At 39.6% G+C, this 27,409-nt stretch overlaps 2 protein-coding genes across 5 annotated transcripts; both read right to left on the minus strand.

Moving 5' to 3' along the window:
- LOC100334841 (5-hydroxytryptamine receptor 3A) lies at positions 1–10,814 on the minus strand. 3 transcript variants are annotated; one of them, XM_087304741.1, is made up of 10 exons: positions 10,757–10,814; positions 10,569–10,673; positions 9,932–10,098; positions 9,811–9,855; positions 9,620–9,729; positions 6,412–6,581; positions 4,555–4,715; positions 2,476–2,686; positions 2,035–2,298; positions 1–670 (listed from the first exon to the last, which is right to left on the minus strand). In XM_087304741.1, exons 3-10 carry the CDS (start codon positions 10,076–10,078, stop codon positions 444–446), a joined length of 1,335 nt encoding a protein of 444 aa, XP_087160867.1. In that variant the 5' UTR covers positions 10,079–10,098; positions 10,569–10,673; positions 10,757–10,814; the 3' UTR covers positions 1–443. The 3 variants fall into 3 exon arrangements, with proteins under 3 accessions (XP_087160867.1, XP_087160868.1, XP_087160869.1); XM_087304742.1 differs by having other exon boundaries at positions 9,570–9,729; XM_087304743.1 differs by lacking the exons at positions 9,620–9,729; positions 9,811–9,855; positions 9,932–10,098; positions 10,569–10,673; positions 10,757–10,814 and adding an exon at positions 7,429–7,571 and having other exon boundaries at positions 6,412–7,045.
- A 743-nt stretch (positions 10,815–11,557) lies between these two features.
- Positions 11,558–26,227, minus strand: LOC103909640 (5-hydroxytryptamine receptor 3A). Of its 2 annotated transcripts, none has more exons than XM_087304724.1 (11): positions 25,128–26,227; positions 24,967–25,039; positions 23,787–23,850; positions 22,595–22,767; positions 22,435–22,479; positions 21,108–21,214; positions 18,889–19,058; positions 18,651–18,811; positions 15,708–15,918; positions 13,824–14,006; positions 11,558–13,705 (listed from the first exon to the last, which is right to left on the minus strand). In XM_087304724.1, the coding sequence occupies exons 1-11, from the start codon at positions 25,157–25,159 to the stop codon at positions 13,392–13,394; spliced, it is 1,533 nt and encodes a 510-aa protein (XP_087160850.1). In that variant the 5' UTR covers positions 25,160–26,227; the 3' UTR covers positions 11,558–13,391. The 2 variants fall into 2 exon arrangements, with proteins under 2 accessions (XP_087160850.1, XP_087160851.1); XM_087304725.1 differs by having other exon boundaries at positions 22,595–23,600; positions 24,967–25,017; positions 25,128–25,241.
- Between the last annotated feature and the right edge of the window lie 1,182 nt (positions 26,228–27,409).

Here is a 27,409-nt window from a genome sequence, read left to right on the forward strand (position 1 = left end):
TTTTCCATATTAAGCATTTATTTATTTTCATATAAACCAATATTTTATTTTGCATATTAAATTTATGTGTTACATTTCACATTCAAACAGATCAACAAATAAATGATTTAACCAATAATACATTTACTTTGTACAATTTTTGATTGTCTTATATCGGTTTTGTAATATCGGTTCCATGACAGTAAATGTTTCAGGTTTTGTTTTTGATTATCGGTCACATAAACATGCTAACTAATATATATCAGCAAATAATTGCTTTCCCTTATATGTAAGCATTTTTCTATTATTTGATGTTGTAATAGCATGCACCAAATCTGTATAGGTTATTTAAAAAACAAACAATCGATGTCTATTCATTATAACTTTATCTCCAATGAATGGAGAAATCAACCCAAAGATCTGTAATAAAGATTAATATTTTTAAACTCTACGCCGGACTCTTCCTACTGGTTCATCCATATGCACCACATGCATATGATTACAAGCGCATAACCTGTGATTATCAGCAAGTAAATGCGGAAAAGGAGGAAATCCAAGATGTATCCAACATGGCACCACTGGTTCTGCAGATGATCTTCCTTTCGTAGAATAGACAAATAAGTGCTCATCTCTTTAAGATCCTGGCTGATCTGTCTGAGCTCGGGTACGTCCAGTGTCATGGTTCCAGATGCTAGTGGACACCAGAAAACAAAACAAACATCTGAAAATTAGTATCGGCAAAGACTATAGAATACACAAGATAGTTCACTCGTTTAGTTTTGAATGGGGGAAAGGTGTAACGGTCAATATGGCAAATAAAGCCCCGCCTTCTAGTACAGGATCCAATCAGTGATGCTATTACGCCCCATTCAGCGTTAACGCTTGACTGAAGGCGTGTCTGAAGTTGGGGCTGAAGCAATCAGCATAGCAGCGTCAGCCAATGAAATTCAGTCAGCAATAGGCCACTGTCTAGCTGGTGTATTTGCATACAGCGATCTGATTGGCTGACGTTTCCGTTGGCGCTTAAAGTTGAGCTAGTCCTAACTTCTGCAGTGAGCAACGCCTCTGAAGCGGCGCTGATGGATCCACAATGCAGTTCGGCAACGCCTGACGTCACCCATTCAAAGTGAATGGGAAGCGGTGACGCTGAAGTAGAGGTCTGCATAGGGCGCCGCGGGACCCGACCAGATTTCTACGGCGCGGGTATAAATTTCCGAATAAATCACGGGAGCGGTCGGTAACGGGTTTAATTTTGGGACGGGAGCGGGCTGTCTAGCAATATCGCTCCCGACTCCCGAGTGAGCACACGTATGTATGTGTGTAAATGAAATAGCGCGATGCTGTGTTTAGCTTGTTTGTTGCAGTGTGTGTGTGTGTGTGTGTGTGTGTGTTTGCCTGTGTTTGTGCTTGGTGCTTATGAGTGTGTGTTAGAGGGCGCGCCCGCACGAATGAGAGAAAGCTTTGTCTGTGTGTGTGTGCTTGGTGCTGTGCGTGCGTGTGTGTGTTTATACAGACAGCTTGTTATAGGCTGTCTGGACTGTATAACTGGGTGATTTTCGGTTTTGTTCTCCCCCCGCTCTTTAGCGGGATCGGGCGCGGCGGATGGAAAACGGGGCGGGTCGGGCAGCGGGACATCAAGTGCTTAATATAAGCGGGAGCGGTCGAGTTCGGGCTAAAACCTGGCGTGTGCGGGCAGGAGCGGGATTCAAAATTTAGTCCCGCGCAGATCTCTACGCTGAAGCCTCGTGTGATTGGGGCGTTAGACTGACGATTCTTGAGGGGAGGATCTTGGACCAGACCTGGAGATGTTCTCTGATTTAGAAATGAAACTAAAGAGACAGGTGTTTAATTTTATTGGTGATACCTAATATGAAATGTAATCTTAAGCTTGGCAAGCAGTTTTGGAGACTTCAATGTTTCGCCATTAAAACAGAACGCCTAAGGATACTGCCTGAGTGGTGTTTCAAACATGGCCGCCGAGTGAAATTACTTGCCTTAAAAGAGACTTTGGGATCTGTGTTTTGTATTTGTGCACTATGAAATTTTGCTACCCACCGTTAGTGGCTATCTGTTGACCGGATGTTGATTCTGTAGACTGGGAAACCCATGGATTGGTGTCTTGTTTCTCTTCAAATTTGGCCAAAGGGTCTTCGGGAAAACTGTAGCAAATAAGTCGAGCGATGAATCGTATGACCAGAACTTGTACCCAGTGCGGCACCGGCCTGTACTTCATGGAATTGTGGTGGAGAACGCAGGTGATCAGTACCGTCTCCAGTAGACTCAAGACCATGAGTGCCAAACACACTGAGAAATAGATGCCTGAAGAAATAATATTAGTATAATACAGCATTGTTTTAGATTGAGATTTGCTTAAAGGTTATTTGGGGCACATATACTAGGGCAAAAAATCTGGATTGCTTAACAAAATCACACACACTACATAAAACAGGTATGTACAGTGCAAAATAGTCCAGTGCATTGGCCCTAGGAACCGACCTATTAAAGGTGTCCCGTTAGCAGTGCTGGGAAGCAGGTCGTTCATGATGAGGAGAAACACTGTATATCCCAGAATGAGGGTCATTTTGAAAGAGGATCGGTCGACGCTGTGAGGCGGCAGGTAGAAGGAGAGGATATCAATGATCATGAGGAAGGCGCTGGGGATTATCAGGTTCACCACATACAGGATCGGCCGACGCTTTATCACCACCTGAAAGATGGAAAGACGGTGCAATTACAGATTTGGCACACAGTTTTATTCAAAGCAAATGATGTTGAAGGAACTTTATTATTTAATTCCTCTTTATTTCTGTAAAGTCTTTAAGATGTAGATTGTGTCAAAGCAGCTTCACATAGAACATTATAGCGATTTAAAACTGTCAGTCCAGTTTTCAGAGTTGAAGTTCAGTTCAGTTTAGTCCAGTTGCAGTTCAGTGTGGTTTATTATTCACTGCTGAAAGCCCAAACACTGAAGAGCAAATCAATCGATGCGCAGCTCTACAAATCCCGAACCAAGCAAACCAGTGGCGTCAGCTGTGAGGAAAAAACTTCACCAATTTGTAAAAGTGAAGGATTAAAAACCTTGAGAGAAACCAGGCTCAGTTGGGCACGACTATTTCTGCGATGGCCAAACTTCCAGTGGAAAGCTGCAGTCTAGGTGCCGGAAAAGGTGGACGTCAGCGAAGACTTGGCTGTCCCTGAAGTCTCACAGGAATCATACTCATGCTCTCTACTCCTCCATGACTGCAGGGGTTGGGTACCGAAACCGGAACCTTTGTAACCGTTATGTTACGATACCCAACCCTAATGACCACCACAGCAGCTGCTCAGCATACGTGACAAAGGTTTACTGTATCTTGGAAAGGATTGGGTAAGTAACTTAATTAATTAAATAATTATTTAGGTCAATATATATATATATATATATATATATATATATATATATATATATATATATATATATATATATATAATATATATATATATATATATATATATATATAATGTATGCACTAATAACAGATAAGCCTGTGTTGTTAATCAGTTGTTATTAGTATTTATTGCACTGCTGTCTGGAATAGTTGATTCTGATTGGTCAGTCGCAACATTCCAAAGTACAGTATGCTTTTAAACTAACAATCGCTGAAACTAATAACACAGGCTCACCTGGGTACTATAAATCACATTGACGGTAAGCGAATGTTTACATCCACATTCATATTTTTATGTTTGTCTTTCACGCTGAGGTTTATATTTGTGTGGTGCCATCTTGTGCCTGAATAATGCTTAGGTTAGTGTATGCTCCATCCGATGTTTTAGTTTCTGTCATCTTTTCCTTCAGTTAAAGAATTGCTTAACTAATATGGCTCAATTCAGCATTTTGTGTCTAATTTTTCACATTATGTGGAAAGTAGCCATGTGATTAGCCAGACCTCAGACTGACAGCTGGGAGCTTTGGCCACTTTGAATGGTCTTGGACCGCCCATTATGTTATTTAACTGACAGGTTGACTGACCAATCATGGTTCTTTTTGAGCCGCTCAATGTTTGTGGGTGTGAAAGTGTCCAAGGCATTACAGCCGATTACACAACTATGCATCATTCATTCACGAATGTCTCAGCAAGTCATCAATATAAACATTGCAGCTTTTTTATCTACTCAGATTTGTTTCCAGGCGGGCTGAATAAGATTGCTTCACACTTGACTCTTGAAAATTCAGTGTATTTAAACCAATCAGAGGACACTGAAGATCTGCTGGAGTCTTTGCAGAAAAGTGTGCCATAAGCACAGACGTTTAACCAAAGATTTGTGATCGCTGATGTATGAGGCTGTGACTACCGTGTAATAAGCGGAATAAAGTACATCCAGGCGTGTTTCTCGCAGAATAAAGCCCTTCAGTCGTATACAACACGCTGCTGATAAACCTATCAAGCTTTATTCTATAATAACAACCGCTTGGATGTACTCTATCCCTTATTTAACATACATTGTGATGTCGCGATTGACCAATCAGAATCAAGTACTCCAGAGAGTCATGTAATAAGCTGTTATTAACAACCATTTTTAACTCTTCCTCACCCAAAAAGTGATGATGTCCCATTCGTCTATTCCAAAATTCAAAATGTCCACATCGCCCAAAATCACCACCAGCTCCCATTCTCCACTGGCCTGCAGGTAACGTTTGGAGTTCTCGGTCATCTCCTTAAAGGAGAGTGCTGGACTGACTCTCACGTCCTTTACTGGAAGAGTTGTACAACTGTTAGATATCACTTCATACCAGCGTCAATGTTTTGACAAGGGTGCACACATGCATGTTTATGAGTGAAAATTGTGTTAGAAATGGAGAAAAGGCTAAATATACACTCACCGGCCACTTTAATGGGTACACCCGCCCAACTGCTTGTTATCGCAAATTTCTAATCAGCCAATCACATGGCAGCAACTCAATGCATTTAGGCATGTAGATAAACCGAGCATCAGAATGTAAGAAAGATGTGATTTAAATGACTTTGAACATGGCGTGGTTGTTGGTGCCAGGCGGGCTGGTCTGAGTATTTCAGAAACTGCTGATCTACTGGGATTTTCACGCACAACCATCTCTAGGGTTTGCAGAGAATGGTCTGAAAAAGAGCAAATATTCAGTGAGCGGCAGCTCAGTGGGCGCAAATGCCTTGTTGATGCCAGAGGTCTGAGGAGAATGGCCAGACTGGTTCCAGCTGATAGAAAGGCAGCAGTAACTCAAATAAGCACTCGTTACAACCGAGGTCTGCAAAAGAGCATCTCTGAACACACAACACGTCCAACCTTGAGGCAGATGGGCTACAGCAGCAGAAAACCACACCGGGTGCCACTCCTGTCAGCTAAGAACAGGAAACTGAGGCTACAATTCACACAGGCTCACCAAAACTGGACAATAGAAGATTAGAGAAATGTTGCCTGCTCTTATGAGTCTCCATTTCTGCTGCAACATTCGGATGGTCGGGTCAGAATTTGGCATCAACAACATGAAAGCATGGATCCATCCTGTCTTGTATCAATGGTTCAGGCTGGTGGTGGTGGTGTAATGGTGTCGTGGATATTTTCTTGGCACTGTTTGGGCCCATTAGTACCAACTGAGCACTGTGTCAACTACAGCCTACCTGAGAATTGTTGATGACCATGTCCATCCCTTTATGACCGCAGTGTACCCATCTTCTGATGGCTACTTCTAGCAAAATAACATGCCATGTTATAAAGCGTGAATCATCTCAGACTGGTTTCTTGAACATGACAATGAGTTTATCATGGATGTCATCATCATGGATGTGTAGCCGACAAATCTGTAGCAACTGCGTGATGCTATCATGTGAAAATGGAGCAAAATCTCAGAGGAATATTTACAGTACCTTGTTGAATCTCTGCCACGAAGGATTAAGGCAGTATTAGTAAAGTGTACCTATTAAAGTGGCCAGTTAGTGTATGTAGTATAAGTTAGTGTATTTTAAAGTGAAATTGTGAAAATTACTGTATGTTTTACAGTAAATATATACATGCAATTTGGTAAATACATATGCAGCAAATAAATGGTGCTATAAATGTAAATACAGTATTTTTGCGGTAATTGATCTGCAGTATTTTACAGGCCAACTGCTGCCAGTAAGTTGCTGTAGATTTTACAGGAAACCATTAACAGTGTAATTAATCAACTGGGGAAATATGGTGCCAGTTATTATTATATATATATTTTTTTTACTATTCATCTATTTCTCTTAAGGGTAATTTTAAAATAAGCAAAACAAAACTGAATAAAATTAAATATTTTCAATTTTTAAGTTCGCCATTTTTAAAATGAGAAATAAATGTGTTTAACTTCCCTTCCATCACTTTTAAAAGGTTTAAGTTGGCCTTCACAGAAACACACAAGGCAATGCAATGCAATGGAGGCGGAGCTGTTACTGGTGTGCATGTAGGAGCCGAAGGTGAAGGTGCAGTTCTGTATGTCGAAAGGGAAACTGAAGATCTGCAGGTTACAGGCGCTAACCAGCCTCAGCATCCTGTCGTAGCGGATGTGGCCCGTGTGGTTCACATACACGTAAGGACAGGCCTGAGACACATCATCATCCACACTAAACAGAAGAAGAGAGAATAAACAAAAACATTTTCACTTTTAGCCTATATTAAATGAAAACCCAATATTATTGCTGGAATAGTTGGCAGTTCATTCCACTGTGGTGACCACTGATAAATAAGGGACTAAGCCGAAAGAAAATGAATGAATATACTTAAATATACATTCATTTTGTGGCCAGATATGTGTGGCGATTATAATTTGTATAAGAAAATATGTGTTTAATACACTACCTAGTTTTTCCACAAGGTGGCAACACTTAACATCTAAAAAACAAATAGTGTACATGCAATGGTGTGAAAGAAGTGTTTGCCCCCTTAAGTCTGGTTTATACTTCTGCTTCAAGTGATCGTCGAGACCCACTGCGCATGCAACGCGCGTAGCTTTGCTTTTATACTTCTGTGCGCTTTTTCTGTTGGTCTGCACTTCCGAAACGCTAGTTGACAGTAGGTGTTTATGTTCCTATCCGCTTGTTAAGTGGTGACGTGTTTGTGACGTATGTATACTGTTTCCGGGTCCAAGCCGCCATTCATTTGAGTGGAGAAATCATTCGTTCATGATCGCGTTTTATTCCTATCACACATTAAAGTTAATTTTACATAAAGTCATAGTGTACACAACAATCTCTGGGCTTGCTGCATAACAAATACCAAAATTTTAACAATTTATTAAACAATGAATCACTTTCTGGCCATCGGATATTAGGCATGGACATATATACTGCGATCGTGACTTTCGAAAGCATTAAATCACTTTATAAACGTTTATTATTACCATTTCATGAATTTTCCAATTCAGTTGAATAGAGCGCTTGGACCCGGAAGCCGCTCCGCGTGACGTCACACTTAACAAGTGGATGTGTCATGTTTCTTCGCGGGTGTTTTGTTTTGTTTTATCTGAACACTTCCTGAATGTACAAGTGGCTCAAACTCGCTAATTTTGAGGCAGGAACCGGCGGACGTGCAACAACTTTAACTATAAGGTAAACACAAAACAAAACTTTCCATTCGAAGCTCCTTCATGTCACTATACACTTGTAAACAATCGCTCCATCAGGCTCGCGCGGCTCTCGGTCCCGCCCAGACTCGTCAGCGCTACCAAGATGACCAATCACAGAGCTTGCACTACACGCCGTTACGACGTGTAGTTACATTTTTCTAAACGATGTACGCGTCAGCGCTGCCAAGAAAAATAAATCAATAAAAGAAATCAGTAAGGGGGCAAACACTTTTTCACACCACTGTACGTTGAGCATTTTTCAACGTGTACTTTAAAGCAAAATACCTTTTTAGGATTAAATATGAAAATGTATAGAATTGACATAAAAACAAGATTTGAAATTATTGCATAATATATATACGGTTGAAGTCAGAACTGTTAGCTCCCCTGAATTAATCACCCCCGTTTATTTTTTCCCCCAATTTCTGTTTAACCGAGAGAAGATTTTTTCAACACATTTCTAAACATAATAGTTTTAATAACTGATCTCTAATAACTGATTTATTTTCTCTTTGCCATGATGACACTAAATAATATTTGACTAGATATTCTTTAAGACACTTCTATACAGCTTAAAACATTTAAAGGCTTAACTAAATTAATTAGACTATCGAGAAAATATATAGCTTAAAGGTTCAGGACACCCTGGAGAACTTTTTTTTTTATATTAACAGATTTGTGTGTGTTGAGCATCAGTTAAGAAAATGTTAGCACCTGTCAGCTTTAATTGTGGGGAAAACTGGATAATTTTGAGCTTTTGTCAGCTAATTTCAGCTTCCGGGTTTAAAATGATTTTTGGGGCGGGATCGAAATCGGCGACGTAGCGCAGTACTGCAAGTGCAATGATGACGCGTCGGTTTCTCATTATTATTCATAGCGGAGCTTTCTTATCCTATGAGAAGAGCCGGCTGCTTAATTATTCATGAGAGCACGCGCTTTCCGAAGGCAAGACAGACCTGCCAGTTTCAAGCAAGCTGTGAGGGAGTCACGGACCCACGGCATGCAGAAGCCGTTCCTGAAGGCTCGTATGTGTTTGTTTCCATGATCCACGGGGTTTGTTGCATGTTTTCCCCCGCGATCTTGTCAGGGCCGATCATACAGCAAAGCTGTGTGTGTGCTGCTAGCATTTTTGTCGGGAGAGCAGTGCGAGAATTGAAGAATGGCGGACGTTGACTTTTATCAGGAGTTCGTTCACATTCAGACACATCGCCGTGCTTCTGTGTTTGCCTAAATCCTCCAGATTACCAACAGAGCTAATGGTTAAAATAGACAGGTCAGGAGACCTGCTGCACTTAGTCTGCATTCAGATCTATAATAGACCCGGGGATCGAGGGAGAATCCTCATTTATAGTGTTTACATGAACACACTTATCTTTATAATGATATAAATTGTGGTTATCTGTATATGAAATTACAAATAACAAATGTAGCAGGGCATTAAATTACTGTTTATTTCTTTACGTTTTAACTTTGTGAACTATGAACTCATGTGTCTCCTCACGGTTTGTGTCTCATTTTGTGAGCTAACGGTCAACAGCAGTTGTTCTCTCCCCTGCTGGCCACGCCCACTCCTGCCCGATGCTCGCGGAGCTCCATGGCCATTAATCATGCATCTTTTGAAAAAATTCTGAAGTAGACTTTAACCGAAAGTGGGGGGTGTCATGACCCTTTAAAGGGGCTAATAATTTTGTACCTAAAATGGTTTTTAAAAAAATTAAAAACTTCGTTTATTCTAGCCGAAATAAGACTTTCTCCAGAAGAAAAAATATTATCAGACATACTCTGAAAATGTCATTGCTCTCTTAAACATCTTTTAGGAAATATTTAAAAAAGAAAACAAAAATCAAAGGGGGGCTACTAATTCTGACTTCAACTGTATGTATGCATGTGTATTTATTTATATTTGTAAATGAATGCCCTTTAGACATTAGATGCCCTTGGTTAGTGCATTCCCACAGCATCTCTTTACAATAAATGAAATGCCTACATTAATTCTCCAAAGTATAATAAAAAAAGTCCTCAGTGAAGGACACTTGCAACTCATAAACGATGATATCAGGAGTCCAGAGATCTGCGACTGGAAGAGAGATCTTTGTAATGTCATCACAGAGTTCAGGCTCCCAAATGAGGAACTCGTGGAACCAGTACTAAAACCAAACATTATCAAAAAACAGTGTTAATGTCATAGTCAAGCAATTATTTAAACATCTTTTATGCACCAAACCTACCAGTCTGAGCCAGAGGAATGTGGTAAGGATCTGCGCTTTTTCATTCTGCAAAACAGACCACACTTCTAGTGTATTTTTAGTATATAACTAGACACTTAGAGCTAGTCCCGTGTTGACTCACCACTCCCAAAATAGCATAGAGCGTGAAGGAGATGTTGGTGATGGTCGGGGTGTTGAGGTTTATTGAAGGTCTGAAGGACTTCCGGTTAATCACTTCCTGCAAAGATTCATACGAAGGTCCACTTTGTCCTTCTTCACATCGAAGCATATTCACCAGACATGGCGACACTACAAATATCACAACAAACCAGGAAAACTAGCTTAGCGACTTAATTTGGTGTGTTTTCATGTTTATTAACAATTTATATTGGTGCAAATGCTGAAATAGACAATACTTCTGCATACCGGTTTACATTATTAATCATAGTTTTTACACAAAATAGTTTCACTGTGGTATCTGTATGAAAACTGTGCTTATACAAGGGATTGTAGTGAATTAAAAGTTATCTTTATATAAAAATTAATTAGTCAAGTCCATACAAAAAACACAAACCAAAAAACAATAAAAAGTGGTTTTACAACATGGTTAACCATGGTTTTGCTACTCTAATCATAGTTTAATCATGGCATATTATTGTAGTAAAAGTGTGGTTATTCAAAAAGCAATCAATAATAAAAATAAAAAAAACATTTTCCTAAGGATTTTAGTACATAAACAATTAAAATATAACATTTAAGGATAACCATGGCGTCCATACCTGCTCCTCGGCCGCTTTAAACTTTCAAGCAGACTGATTTCTGATTGGCTGTCAACATATCGATTGTTCATCAGGTAAAAAAAAAAAAAAAAAACGTTTCTGTCCCTTTAAATTTGGCGCTCTTTACAGCTAAGCGGATTCTGATTGGTTGTCAATCGTTTATCAGCGGGAAAACCCGTTTCTGTCGCTTTAAATTTGGCGCTCTTTACAGCAGAGCGGATTCTGATTGGCTGCCAATCGCTTATCAGCAGGAAAATCCGTTTCAGTCTTTTTAAATTTGGCGCTCTTCACAGCAGGGTGGATTCTGATTGGCTGCCAGTCGTTCATCGGCAAAAAAAAAAAAACAAACATTCCTTTTCATTTAAGATTAGCCTATATAATCAATGTTATCATTTCTATAGTTATCTTTGAATCATTAAAACAAATCGTGCAGCATGAGGAATGATGAAATCAATATCATCCCAAATCCATATTGAGATGGCAGCAGGATTGAGGCTCTTTAGAAAGTTTTGAGGTAAGAAATTACAGTTTATGCTCTACAGTATAAAGATGATAGAGATGAGAATGTTATTTTAATGTTGGGAAAATAGGGAACACCAGCATTTATAATTATGGCAAAATGTTCACCAAATGAGATGAGTAAAAACAAATTCATACAGACAACCCTTTGTTTTTTTAAGTTTAATTTATTCATAAAAAAATTTTTGAGGTCATTTTATTTAATTTTTCAGCTATTAATTTATTTATTTATCCAGCTAAACACTGAAAAGTTTTCTTAAAACAAACAAGCATATTTGAGGATATAAAATACAAATATATACCTCTCGCCATAGGCTTTCTTTCAGCCTGCTTTAAAATAAAACTAACTTAAATACAAGAGCTGACTCCCTGTTGGTATTTCATTTGTTTTAAACAAAGCATAAACTGATTAAAGTATAAATATCTTTATAATAAGAAGCATTTTTACCTGTAAGCAGAATGAAGTAAGCCAAAAGAAAATGCCATAGACGTCCCATAATCCACTGAGGAGATATCCTTTTGGTTTAAACTGCTGAAGTTTAAATCGCACTGCTTACTTCCACAGCTAAAATGTGATTATTCATCTCTGGCACCGTCATGCACAGATACATGTTGTTTCACACCTTCGATAACCAGTGACCTTTTTCGTTTTAATAGCGTTGGCTGATTTCATTAGTGATCTTGTTTTTCCAGTAGATGTAAAAAACATGTTCAGTGCCACACTTTTAATTAGAGGAAAAACACCAGATTTTCACTTGAGCCTTTATAATGCTCAAGATGTTGACACGGTTTCTTTTTACAAATCTCCATTAATGTATTTGTTGTTGTGTCTATTTTCTGTATGTTTTTTTAGGTTTAGAATTGAAATTAGATTAGATTTAAGCATTTCCTGGTGACTTCTTTTACAGTCACACATATTGAAATATAATAATTTCAGTAATCAAATGTAACACAACCACAGGGATTAACTCACAGTAAACACTTTAAAAAGACAAACACGAAACCAGTAACTAATTTTCATACACATATTTATTTAGTTTACGTCAAGCTTTTTTTTTAAAGTTTGGCTGGAACAATATTAATAATAAAAAAACATTCATTCAACTTCTTTTCGGCTTATTCCCTTTAAAAATCTGGGGTCGCCACAGCGGAATGTACCACCAACTTATCCAGCAGGTTTTTACACAGCGGATGCCCTTCTAGTCGCAACCCATCCTTGGGAAACATCCACACACACTCATTCACTACAGACAATTTAGCCTACCCAATTCACATGTACCGCATGTCTTTGGACTGTAGGGGAGACTGGAGCACCCGAAGGGAGAACATGCAAACCCCCGGGCTCGAGGATCTCATGAGCTCAGGGCTCTCTCCTGGGACAGCATGACAAACATGATCTATAATTGATTATCCGCTAATGCCGAGTTCAGACTGCATGATTTTCAAAGTAGTCATGTCACAGATGTTTTCACACTGCATGACTATCTGGGCTAGCGTTTCGTCGCTGCTTTGTTTACACTGCAAGATGGATCGGCGACAGGGACATTCACATTGCATGACTTTACTATAGGAAGAATCGCCGACAACTTCGTCCAAACTACGTCTCACAGCCAAAAACACGTCGTATATCTTTTGTTATTAACTACATAATGAGAAAGAAGCCTTTAATGGGGTAGAACATGTACATGTTTGCTCACCTGGGTTTAAAGGGAATTAGCCATCTCTCCTCAACGTTAATAATAAATTAATTTCTTTCTGTATGAAACGTCAAACAGACACGGTTGCTCCTGAGTCCTGTCAAACCTGCACTAGTTTTTCCTCCATTTCGTGGGTCCAAATAAACCGAAAAAGATCGCTTTTAACTTCTCCCCCAGCCTCCCGCTAGCCTGCAGCAGGTATACACACACGCACACACACAAGTGAAAGCTGCTCTCTCATTGGCTGTAGGCGATCGCTGATGTTATTTTCAGTCATAACTCAATTCACACGGCATGATTTGAATCGCCGACAGCTCCAGATATTTAGCATGCCAAATATCTCACAGGCATCGGCGACTCATCGGTGATTCTCTCAAATCGCGTCTTTGATAGTTCATACTGTGTGATTGTCACTCACGTGCACGAGCAGCGATTTGCCTGTGATTTCAGGCGTTTGTCGGCGATTTCTCAAAACCTGTCGGCGAGCCAAAATCGGGGCTAAAATCACGCAGTCTGAACTAGGCATAAGGGTGAACTCCTGCAAGGTATCGATTTAGCACCGGCATCGAAATAATACCAAATGATACCCAACCCTAAGCGTAACATACTAAGACCTTTTGTCTAGATTGTACGAGTGAAGCCACAGAAACATAATTGTGCTTAAACTCACAACCACAAAAATCATATACAGCATAAAGAACATGCGGTCAAGGACCTGAGCAAACACCATCCATTCATCTGAGCTGCTGTCATTATCGAAGTGCTCTTCAACGTGGTGTCGGATGGCCAGTAGATCAGTACTTATCTTCTTCATTTCTTCAAGACATAAGTCCGAGAGTGTCACTGGACTTGCACTGACTTGCTCTTTCTTTGGAATATTGGTCATCATGTTTTTGTAGAGAGTTGGCTCAGATCTGTTGGCTGTAAAAAAAGGGAACAAGACAACCATTGGAAAGTATGTTTCACACCAGTGATATGAACTCTTGTGTTAAATCCAGTGTGAAATCATCCATATCTTGGCTGCCGAAAGGAGTCTTACCTTCAGAGTGTTTATCAGAAGACTTCCTCATACAAACAAGCCGAGCCATATATTTCAGGACCAGAATCTTGAGCCACTTTGGTAAGGGAGGAAAGTTACGGGAGCCACATAGGACATTGGTGATGACGATAGTCTCAAGAAGACTTGCTACCATCAGGGCCAAACACATCGAGAAAAACACATCTAGATCGAGAGAAAATGATCAGATCTGATAAAGTTGAAGATGAAGATTGATCAGATTTGAATCCTTGGCTGCAGTTTCCAAAAACATTGCTCAGTCAGGTAAATTGTACACAAAATTGACCTACCCGAGCCTCTTCCCCTTGGTTACTCTTGCTAACTCAGACAAACACACAGTATTTTTTAAGGCTCTGGTATACTTTAATTCATTCATTTTCCTTCAGCTTAGTCCCTAATTTATCAGGGGTTGCCACAGCAGAATGAACCACCAACTATTCCAGTATACGTTTTACACAGTGGATGCCCTTCCAACCTCAATTCAGTACTGGGAAACACCCATACACTCTCACAATACGGTCAATTTAGTTTCATTAATACACCTATAAAGCATGTGTTTAGACTGTAGGGAACACCGAAGGAAACCCATGCCAACATGGGAAAACCATGCAAACTCCTCACAAAAATGACAACTGGCCAAGCTGGGATTCGAACCAGCAACCTTTTTGCTGTGAGGCGACAGTGCTAACCACTCAGCTACTGTGCTTACTTCAAGTAAAGTTCTTTGTCATATTTTGTTTGAGGGCTAAGTTTTAAGTTGAAGTTTGAAAAGGCTAAGTGATACTATAGTGTTTTTGAAGACTCCAACAACTTGTGTTGCCATAAGTGGGGTTAGATAGATAACAGTTTTATAATAATCTCGCTGAAAAAGGTCTTTTCCACTAGAAGTGGCAATGCGGTAAATTACGTATTTACATTGTTTTATGTTTGCCATGGACACTGAATGACACCGTCAGTGTGCGCAAACTCATGGAAAAGACAAGTTGAAATGAAATGGGCCTCTCGTTCGGTGTGTAACACACTCTTAGGGTGCTTTCACACCTACACTTTTGTTTCGGAACGTATCTCGTTTGCCCAGTTAGCGCTGTTCGTTTGGCATATGTGAACAGGGCAATTGCGCTCAGTTCCGCGCCAAAGTAATCGCTCCGAGATCGCTTGAGTGAGGTGGTCTTGGCTTGATTGAAACGAACCCAGGAGCGGTTCGATTGTAGTGAGAAAGCGATACGATCCGAGCGCGGTTATATCACAGCATTAGCTAATGTGGACCAGGTGCTATCAATCATAAGCGCGTGCTCCTCTCGAAATTAGTTTATAAATAAACTTCACTTAAAACCTTGGATTCCTATTGAAATGACTGGCATTTGTATGTGAGCGTTTGCAGAGCAGCAGTGAACATGGTTACACTTTAGTTGAGTAGATTGCTGCAATACCCAGCTGGCACCTTGTTGTTTTTGCTTTGACAAGTAAAAAGATGTCACAAATGTAAATCAATTTGATGTCAACTGGCATCTAGCTTTTGCAAAAAAGTTGGTGTCAATATGATGGCGTTTTGACACCAAGGTAGTTTACAAATGCAAATTTGTCATTTGAAACGGAAGCTTTCAGATGAATGAAACATTTCTTATATTATAAAAGGGTTCGTGTCATTATTTTGGTGGTCAAAAGGGCTTCAATGTGTTGATGCAAATGGATGTCAAGGCTTTGACATCGAATCAATTTGCATTTTTGACTTTTTGACGTCATGTTTGATATCAATTTGATGTCGTTTTGACATTAAGGTAAGCATGTGCTCGTGACTTTCTGGTCTTAGCATGGTCAAGATGAAATAATCTAAAAGTAGTAAAGAAGAAGGTTAGTATAACATACTTATAAGAGGCAAGTTGTTTCCTGTGACAGGCAGAAGGTCATTCATTAGCAGCAGAAAGACAGTGTAACCCAGGATGAGGGTCATTTTGAAGGAAGCACGGTCCACGGTTTGAGGAGGCAGTAAAAAGCTGAAGATATCCAAGGAGAGCAGGAAGCTGCTGGGAATCAGGAGGTTCACGACATACAGCGTAGCTCGTCGTCTCAAGACAATCTAGACCACAATGGTAAGCATACATTAGCCATACATTAACCATACATTAGTATTTGTCAAGTGTAAATAGTAGCAGACATAACAGGACTGAGAACTCTAACACATTCAGTGTGAGATACATGCACTTGAAACGAGAATTTTGTTGAGGATGTTTCTCGGGAAGCTGTGTTTTCTCCTACTACTTCACACTCACTCTGTCTGATTCATTGCCGAATAACCAGTCAGAGCACTCTTTACAGCCGACGGTCTGATGCAGATTCTACATGCTGAATCGGGCTGACATGATCCACTGTTAAGCCGACAAGAAGTGACGTCTGGAAAACACCAAAACCAACTAGCCAGACTGACAAAGCCCAATGGCTGACTGTGGGCTTGATGTGTCCCAGCCTTTAGAATGAGCTTGAATGAGGACATTATTGCTCACAGAAGCTAAAAGTACCTCAGCAGGAAACTTTAGATTTCAACTCTGAAAAGGTGCAGTTTTAGGGGCCGATCACATTTGGTGCCCAAGTTCATTATTTTCAGTGGAGGTACAAGAGCGATTAGGATTAGACCAGCAACTTCAACTTGGTGTGTTTTCCGGGCACGCTTAGCTGAAAACGTCTTAACATTTCAGAATGGTGCAAGCGCACTGCGAGTCACGTGACAAGAACTGACCTTTAGCTTTAAACTTTCAATGGAAAATGCGCATTTTATTAATAATGGTAGACTTATTATCTCAGACAAATGCAGAGCTCCCAAACATTGCAGCACTTTTTAAATTTCTCCATAAATAAAACTTGTATCAGAGATGCAGCAAGGGTTTTTCAGTTTTTCATCCACTGAGAAAACGGTTGATGGTTGCCAAGAAAGACAAATGTAATGGGAGTGCAAACGCTAAGCAGGTTTTAATTGGTGGACAAAGTGATGCGCCTCAAGTTTTATACACGCTTTTAGATGTGATATGTGAACGGTCTTTAAGATATTAGCAGCTAGACATTTCACATTTAAAAACTGTTTTACAACCAAAATGTCAAATTAACAGTCAAATTGTGCAATCATCGTCAAATATTTGAATCAGAAACATATGTTTGATTACTGAATTTGAAAAGAAGCATTTTCCATTTTGCAGTTTCACATTGTGCACAGAATCATCCTTATTCATGCCACATTATAAAAAATTGGCAAATATTTCAATTTCTGTTCAATATTTTACAATATGTTTGCTGTTGTCTTCAAGATGTGCAGACATCCCAAGTCTCCCGGAGGTTTCGGGAGTCTCCCGCAAATGCATAGACTTCCGGATGCCCGCAAACGTATGATAATCTCCCAGAAAACACGCGGCTCCCACCTGGTCCTTAAATACATTGGTACATTGCACGCACATGCCCTGATCGCTCTTCAGATACGTTGCGTGCACATGCCACCCACTGCTCTTCAAATACAAAACCCCCCCTCCGCTAGTCAGGCACCCACTCTCCCGCGACATCTCGCAAATCATCTCTGTCAGACATCCCAAGTCTCCCGCCCGTTCCTTAAATACGTTGCAAATCCCTCTCCACTGCATTCCTCCTAGCTCTTCAGATACGTCGCGCACAACTCCCCCCCCCACCGCTTTTTAGGTATGTCGCGCGCAACTCACCCCCACCACTCTTCAGGTATGTCGCGCGCAACTCACCCCCACCGCTCTTCAGGTATGTCGCGCGCAACTCACCCCCACCGCTCTTCAGGTATGTCGCGCGCAACTCACCCCCACCGCTCTTCAGGTATGTCGCGCGCAACTCACCCCCACCATCTTCAGGTATGTCACGCGCAACTCACCCCCACCATCTTCAGGTATGTCACGCGCAACTCACCCCCACCATCTTCAGGTATGTCACGCGCAACTCACCCCCACCGCTCTTCAGGTATATCAGGCTCACGCCTCTACTCAGATATGTTGCTCACTCAACCCAGCCCCCCCCAACACCCCCACCCCACCCCCCGCTCTTCGGGCACCCACTCTCCCGCTACCTCCCGCAAATCAACTCTGTATCCCCCTGGAATAAACTTTTCCCAACTTGGGATATCTGCTCTGTCACCCCCGGAAATGAATTGTCCCAACTTGGAATGTCTGGATGTGCATTGTTTCATGTTGTCAGAAAATAATTCTTATCTTTATGTTGTAAGCTAGTGAAGTCAGCAAGTCATGTAAATAAGCCAAGAAGAAATTAATATTAACATTTTGAAATAATGTGAGAGACTTGGAGGCAAGTGTCAATTGGAAAATTGGGAACCACCCCAATCAGTGGTTCTGTTATTTTTATTACCTTCTTTTTATGTTGTCTGTCAGAAAAGTTGTTCGCCTGTAATGTTTTGATAAGTCAAAATAGTTTTCTTACTATGCAACATAACTTTTTTTGTCTTTTCGCCTACCTTCCTCCCACCACCTAATGACAATTCTCACTTCATGATTTTCCTCCAAATTTCCAAGATTTCCTCACAGCAGTCTGTAGCACGATGATGTACTGGATCAGGTCCAATACAAAGTGGACATTGTAACACCCACTATGGTAACGCCAATACTACTGGAATGGTTGGGTTTAAGGATAGGTGTAGACGGTAATAAAACACAATGTACAGGGTAATTTAATAAATAATATAAATAATTATCGTTTCTAGCAACAACTGGACCTGATCCACTACGTCATAGAGCTACAGGCTGCAGCGAGGACACACTCCAAATTTCCCTCGATATTTAAAATGCCACCAACATGAACAATGAGGTTATCCCAAGCTCCTTCCAGAAAGCTGTGTACAGGTTTCTCAGCCAGCATGTCTATCAGCTCCCACTCTCCTTTCGTTGTCATTAAATCAAGAGACTCCTTGAAGATGTCCTTCACTGGCTTATAGAAGAACAGCTGAACATCATCACCTGTGGAAAAGTAGAAAGGTACAATAGATCACACACAGTCAAACAGGAACCTGCTTTTTCCCATTTTTCTTACTCACGAGAATGTTTGTAGGAGTTGAAAGTATATGTGCAGTTCTGAAAATCAAACGGGAAGGTGTAGATGTCGAGCTTGCAGGAGCTGATAATGTGAAATGGCCGTCCATCGATCACTTGACCAGTAGAGGTTACATAGACGTAATATGTGTCTGGTGCTCGGTTTTCGTCCATGCTGCAAAATGATTGAGGGTGTTGGGTTAAAAATAGCCTTTACCCATCATGGGGCGGAAGCAGGTTAGTAGTTATGAAGTAGTTATGAAATGGCATAGAGCGTGTTTAGGAAGGTACCTAAAAATGTAAATTCTGTCACTAATTACTTGCCCTCCTGTTGTTTCAAACTTGTAAGTACTTCATTCATATATTGAACACTAAACATTTTTGCTAAACAACTAGCCCTGATAAAAACAACTGTGTTGTCTGAAAGAGCGTGCAATCTGCGACTGCGGGAGAGGACGTGACTTTCTGCACCTGCAACAATCTGTTTTCTCATTAAGCAAAGGTTAATTGAAACACGAGATATGCATTTACAAGCCTCAAAAAGTGTTGAGGACCATAATCACATATTCACGCTTACATATATTTATAATATAATAATCAATATTGTTTGCAATCTTTCTTTCAGTGTATATTATGTATTATGTGTATACCTCCTGCGATGTAAAGCAAAAATGTTTATATATATATATATATATTATTGACGTCTGCAATCTGTTGCTCTCCGTTTACGCAAGTTAGCTCTGTTAGCGCGTGTTATGTATTTGTGTTTTTTGTGCTCTGTTTTCTCTGTGTTTTTTCCCTCTCTCTCTCTCTCTCGCTCTGTTCTCCCGTATCTGCTCTCATGTATTCTCAGGTTCTGTTCATTGGTCCATTCAGCTGTCAGTCATTACTCCCTGGTTACGTCACTCTTACGTCACATCCAATGAGCAAAGACCACCCGTCTTAAAAGCGCGCGCCAGACCACTCGCTCTCTCTTGCTTGCATTTTTCTCTTTCGCTGTTTTGTCGCTTGTTTGTATTTACCGCGTGCGTTTAGAAATTACCCTGTCTAACTGTGTATTTTGTTGTTGCTCGTTCTGTGTGCACGTTATCCGTCCGTTATTCGTACATTGTTCTTAGTTTATCGTTGTTTACAAGGCTTGGACGAAGCGGACAGGTAAGAAGGTCACGCGACATACATTTCGCAACACTCAGGACTACTCTGCTGTCTAGTACACTAGGTTAGGGGCGAGCACCACTCCTTGTACTTTTTGGATAGAGTAGAAAGTTAGAACTCGGAAGATCTTCGTGTGTTAATTATACTGTTTTTCACATAGTTAGTTAGCTAGATGCTTCTGGGAAGTTAGATTTAGTTTGGGTTTTGTTCTTTTCATTTCTTTAGCGCTGCCTGCGTCCCTTCTGCCAGCTCTCTTGTTTTTCCCGTCTTTATTTCTTTCAGTGTTGTACATATTGTAAATAGTATATTTTTGCTTTACTTACTTTTTCTTTATTTTTGATTAATTCGTTGTTGTTGTTCACTTTGGGATTGTAAATAAAAGCACACATTTTTTTGGCATTACTTTGGTTGTCTTTCCACTCATTCACTGTTTATATAAATATATTTTAATTAAATAAATGTCAAACCCCACACCCTAGACTAACATCAGGGGTTTGTAACAGCGCGGTAATTAAGACAATAGACTGTTGACAGTAACGTTAACGTTCGATTATAAAGTTTAAAACGTAGCAAGTGTAGTTGTGTCATTTTCTGCACTTATAGGAGTTTTATGGTACATTTAAATTACTGTCATTTGCAGACAGCAAGATATATGCTAAGCTAGTTAACCTTAGCATAGCTTCCTGTCACTTCTTTGTGGAAGAATTTTACAGTCAGTGGTGCAGCAGATAAAACAGTGATACTGTATGTAATGTGTGCAAAAGTATATATATATATATCGCAATATATATCACAGGAAAAAAAATATCGCAATGTCAATTTTTTCCAATATCGTGCAGCCCTAGTGTATATGTTAAACTTGAACCCGCCATTCCTTTCAAACTTTAGCAGACTTCTCACCTTAACGAGAAATCTCATCACGGTTTAATCTCGTGACACGAGATCTCGTCACACCCCTAAAAATCGGCCCATAACTAAATATGGCTATACTGGTTATAATGGTAAAAAAAATTGATGAACATTCATTTACTACTAGTTATCATTAGTCAAAGCAATTTATCCGACTTACAACTCATTGATGACAATGTCTGGAAACCAAATCTTCTCTCTTGGTAGTGAAATCTTTTTTGTTCCACACTCTGCAGGATCCCAGGTCAGACCTTCAATCTGCCACCTCTACCAAACAAACAACAAACTAAAATCATATCAGCAAAGCACTTTAACTGAAGCTTCAGTAGTCATCACAGTGGAATTCAATACAACGATCTGAGGTGTCATTGAATTCATTTAAGTATAATTATATAGTTTCTCAATATTCAACACTAAGAAACACTCATGTTTTTGGCATCGTTGTGGTTGTTTTCTATTGGTCTTTTGAATTTTGTTTATAATTTAAATTTGTATTTTCAACCAAGGCTCATTCTGAAAATGTACCTCTATATACATTTATGGAGACTGCGTAATACGTCCCAGAAGGCATGTTATTTTATTTTTTTTACAGTTTTTGCGAATCCACTACAGGTCGCTGTGTGCTGTATGTCTCTTTTTAAGATCTCAAATTTCTCTTGCGAGTGCCATTAGCGCCTGGAGTTCCCAAATAAACCCACCAGAGGCCGCTGTTAACTGAGTGACTGACTGACCCACCCTCCTCCTTCCCTAAACCCAACCAATTTTATTGATTGACTAAAGCCGCCTTTCCACTGCACACGACAAACGACAAGCGACAGACCGGAAGTCATTCATTTCCAATGGAGAGCAGTCCGGGAGCTGCGTTGAGTTCCGATCATCTCCATATGCGGAAAATTCGGATCCGACTTGAGCTGCGGATCCGTTGAAATATTTGAACTCCTGTGACTAGACCGTATGCGACCGGCTGACCGGATATGATGTATTCCAGTGTTGTCCAAGCAGATCTGTGCGCGCGAGATGAGAAATTGGAATTTATTTGGTTATTTAAAAAAAAAAAAACTTTTCTGTTCATAAATGTAAGTAAGAAATAAAAATATATATTTTTAATGTTGTCTCCACATTCCCTCCAATATTTTAGCGGTCTATGAGTTTCTAGTATTCATTCATACATTAAGCTATGTAAACGCACAGAGAATAAAGGCTCTTGCATTTGCTTTCTTTTATTTCGGACACCGTGAGAATCATATTCCAACAGTCATGTGCAGTGGAAAGGCGGCTTAATGCCCACCCACCTGCTTCCCTAAACCTAACCAAAAATTTTCAAAAGTAATCCAGAAAAAGAAAAACCCTCATCTGATTTTTACCCCGTTTTCAGATTTTATAGGCCATCTGGGACAGAAACAACCAATGAAAACTAACCTTTGGACAAATTTTTGTACATTTACGCTAAACATAGCCTGAACGGGACTGCATGCATTCACTCTTACCGTTCTCACCCACAGATATGTTTCGAGCACCTGCGATTTTTCATTCTAAAAGGGAAAATAGATGCATGTGCACCATTTAATAGAATAAAGAGTAGCGATTAATAGTATATAAATGCCTTTTTATCATTTTTAAGTTGCAGGTGTAATTAGAATTGCTCACCACTCCTAATATTCCATACAGAGTCAAGTCCACTGTGACATTTGTGGGGGTTTTCAGACTTATAACTGGTCTTGCGTCGCTGTAGTCGAGGACTTCTTCCCTTATGGCCATCAGGAGTGATTTTGTTGTTGGTTCTGAACAGTTCAGTGGTGCTACAGATGCTAATAAAAGAGCTGAAGGCAAATTTAATTAATGAACAATTATCTTTTATCAGACCTCAACAATTAAAAAAAAAAAATCATTTTTTTGCTGCTTGTTCAATCTGCTCATTTAAAATGAGCTGAAACAACACAATTCTTTAGATTTTTTCTTTCATTTTCATCCTCTTTACCGGGGCTGCGTAACAGGGGCAGCAGTCTCAGGAGAAAACCCCAGACTTCCCTCTCCCAAGACACTTCCTCCAGCTCCTCCAGCGGGATCCTGAAACGTTCCCAGGCCAGCTGAGAGACATAATCCCTCCAGCGTATTCTGGGTCTTTTCTCCAAGGCCTCCTCCCAATGGGACATGACTGGAACATCTCCCTAGGCAGGTGTCTAGAAGGCATCCAAAACAGATGCCTGCGCCACCTCAGCTTACTTTTCTGGCTCTACTCTGAGCTCCTCTGAGGTGACAGAGCTCCTCACCCTATCTATAAGGGTGCGCCCTGCCACCCTGCAAAGGACACTCATTTCGGCTGCTTGTATCCAAGATCTGGTCATAACCCAAAGCTCATGACCATAGGTGAGAGTATTAACGTAGATTCACCGGTAAATCGAGAGCTTTGCCTTTTGGCTCAGCTCCTAGTTTACCATATTGATCGATACATCAACAGATACGGCATTACTGCTGCTTCACCAATCCGCATGTCAATTAAATGTTGCATCTTTCCGTCACTCATGAACAAAACCCCAAGGTACTTGAACTCTTCCACCTGGGGTAAGGGCTTTCCTCCAACCTGGCAAGCCACCTTTTTCCGGTGGAGCACCACGGCCTCAGACTTGGAGGTGCTGATTCTCATCCATCTCATCTAAGATTTTTTGGACAACTTAATTGTTTTGTTCAATAATCCACTTAAATTTGTTAACTTAATCGATTTGTGTTGCGACAACATGAATGAATTGTGTTGAATGTCCTTGAGGTCAATCAAATCACAATCTTTAAAAATAGTTGATGAAAATGTTGAATAATACAATTATGTGTAAATATATCTTACATTGCATTATCAGACAGGTGAAGATCAGTTGGAAGAAAGTGAGACCAGCAAACCATGTTGAATCCTGTTGAATTTAATGGGAAATAGACACAAAATGCAGCACTATGGTAAATAAACCAACAGCTCCAAATTCTCATTATTAATCACCAAGATATTAAACTGCAAATTAGAATTTCCCTTTAACACTCTGTGTTAAAAACTCACGATAAAGTGCAAAATAAATGACTCAAACCAAAAAGAAACCAATGGAACATTTTAGCATACATTAAAATAAGTCCAAACTGTTAAAAGCACCAAGATCTATGTATTCTACACTCATAATATTTCTTTTAAATGTAGAAGAATTAATGTTGGTCCATTATGCTTATTAATATAACATAAAATATTACAAACACCTAAATCAAACATTATAACACCAAAATTGTCTTACGTTTATTTAGGGTGCTCTCACACCTAGACTTTTTTTTCGGAACCTGTCTCGCGTTAAATCAATCGGTCAGAGATCGCCTGATTGAGGTGGTCTCGGCTCGATTGAAAGAAACTCTGGAGTGGATCGATTGTAGTGAAAAAGTGATATGATCCGAGCCCGGCTATAACAGTATTTTATGGATATGTAATGAAATACTGGCTATATGAAGAGAGAATTATGAGTAGGGCTGGAAGTTCCAGGAGTTATCCGCAAATGCACAGAGACTCTCAGATGCCCGCAAACAAATGATAATCTCCCGTAATTCGCAAGACTCCCTCCCGGTCCTCAAATACGTTGCGTACCATTCTCCTACTCCCCACCACATCCCTCCTCACTATTCAGACACGTCGCGTGCACCCTGTCAAACACCACCAAACCACCACCCCGTTGACATCTGAGCGGGACTCTGCAAAATAAACCATGAAACTCTGACCAGTGTGAGGGGAGTTTAATCACACATGACTTGTTTTAGCTATTTTGGTCCATTTAGAAACTTTGCCGTGTGAAAGCGTACCGCACCAAGAACAAAGAGCAACAATGTAACAATTGTAATCCCTGTTTCGGAAGAAATTATTCAATTTACAGGTGTGAAAGCAGCCTTACTCTTATTACAATATTAAACAGTTAAAGTTAATATTACAGTATTAAAATATTAGAAACACATACTAATAAATAAAACATAAACACAAAATTGTTCATAAGTTTACTTACCTGTATTCCAGGATAACGAATAAAAGCCATCAGGATCATCATCCAACTGGACTGCAACAGATTGAAGAGTTGACTTGCAGGTTTGTATGGCAGAATGGAGAGTGAATTTATTGATTTACTTGCTTTTATATGCCATATTTGTGTACAGAAATTTGACTAACCAGATTGAGGCAATGTTTTTTTTCACACCCATTTTTCTGAATTCAGTATAGCTGGAACAATTCCGCCATTATTTGCATTTCATCCAAACTCTGAAAAGCATCATTAACAGACAGTGTTTTCAACTGAGGACTCCTTTAAGCTTCTAGATGGGACCAGGCTGAAACGTAATCCTCTTGTCTGGTAAGAAAAAGTCTCAAAACTATTTTACAGACACCAAACCACAGTTATTTGGATTTATTTATTTGACGAGATGGTTAAGAAGTTGACAGTTAACAATTTTGGTTTTGATGGCTGTTTATACAATAATTTTCACTAAGGAAACATGAAGGGAATCATGTTAAGCTGTTATTAACATTAATTCTCTCAAGTGCTTATGGAATTGCTATACACTGAGTAGAAGGTTTTATTATTTAGCTTTCCAAATAATAAAAGATTAGATCAGTCAGGGTTCATCCGGTCCTGGAAAAGCCATGAAATTTTGGCAAGGCATTTTCCACGCTTACCTTCTAGTTGGTCATATGGTATTAGAAGTGGCTTATATGAAAGGCAAAGGCCTCTAGATGACGCTTATTTTATCAAAATTAAATATGATCATACCTTGATTTTTAATTATTTAATTAGTACAGTAAGGTTTGACTTTACTTAAACTAAAGTCTTGTCACTGAACAGAAATAATGTCCAGTATAGAATATAAAGTCATGCTGCAGTGGAGACAGAATGACTATTGTGCCTGACTCCATCAGGAGCTTGGAGGACTGCATCCATACATCTCTGACATGACTCAAATCACTGATTAATAAAGTCATCTGGAATGACAAAGAAAGCCTTCTTGCAGGACTCCTAGAGTTCATTAAGACTCTTTAGATTCATCTTTAATGCCTCCTCCTTCATCTTACCCCAGACATTCCACTGTGGTAGACTGATAAATAAGGGACTATGCCGAAGGAAAATGAACGAATGAATGAATGAATGAATGAATAAACAATGCTGAACACCTCCAAAAATACAACTCTAATCGCGGTCCTGCTAAAAATGGACAAAAGTTGTTAGTTTTACTTGCTATCATGATCACTCTTGAGGTTTATTGACATTTCACATTAAAAAGAAAAATCGTTGGAGGAATAAAAACCTCAAATGTTTTTGTGACCACAAGGGTTTGATGGAACACACAAACCAAGCTAACCAATATTGAGAGTCGGTTTAAAACACTTACTCTAGGAAAATGATGGCTATTTGTAAAACCTGAACATTTGATTAAAATTAATTAACTGGATCCAGCCTCGTTTTTTTTTTTTTACCTATTTCCCATCTTCTCAGTTTTATTCTAGTAAACACTTGTTGATACATGTCAATTAATTTCCAAAATCTCAAACTACAATAACACCATAGGAGTAAAAGCACTTATGATGTCATTTATAAGCTGATGTTGTTTCATTTATAACGCATGTTACTTTATAGTGAGATGAGGTTGGGCTTTACAAATGTAATATATATATATATATATATATATATATATATATATATATATATATATATATATATATATATATATATATATATATATAACAATTCTGTCTGATTCTTGAATCTGAATGGGTTATAGCCGTGCAATATTTTGCCAGTAACATCACACAAAGGCTTCTTCACCCTTCACCTTTGTGTATTACTCCGCCCACATACAGTCAGCAACAATCAGAGAGACGCTACTGACAAAGACGCTACTGATTTGGCAGTCTGACAAAGATTATGGCTGTTAGACAACAAAATGAACTTTTGAGGCTTTCTTTAGTCGAGAATATAGTTGTTTAGATTGCAACTATGCAGTTTATTTGTAAGAATAGAGCCTATTTTAAAATATTTACAATTTCTGAAAGAGCTCGTCAACGGCCACTAGCCTGCCATAGAGTAGACCAAAGATGGTTGACGTTTTCTATCCACAAGATGGCGACAGAACCGCATAATAAGCCCTTACGCTTAGAAGATTGGAACAGTCTGATTTTTAACTACAGTTGATCAAATCATTATTAAACTGGTAAGCATACCTGCCAATACTTCAGTTTTTCTTGGGAGTATCCCGTATTGCAGACGAATATTGACAAGACGAATCTCCCGCAACCATCCTGTTTTTTATTTCTTCTGGAAAACTCTCATAATTTCACCCCCCCCCCCTCCCCATTTTTGGCAGTCTGTAAACACCCCCGGATTGCCAACTTTGGTACAGTAAATGTTCGCAGCGGCCACCTAAAACCTGCTGCATCCTATCTTGGTTCTCAACAGTGTT

Source organism: Danio rerio, chromosome 22, assembly GCF_052040795.2.
Source record: "Danio rerio strain M-AB ecotype USA chromosome 22, GRCz13ab, whole genome shotgun sequence".
NCBI lineage: Eukaryota > Metazoa > Chordata > Actinopteri > Cypriniformes > Danionidae > Danio > Danio rerio.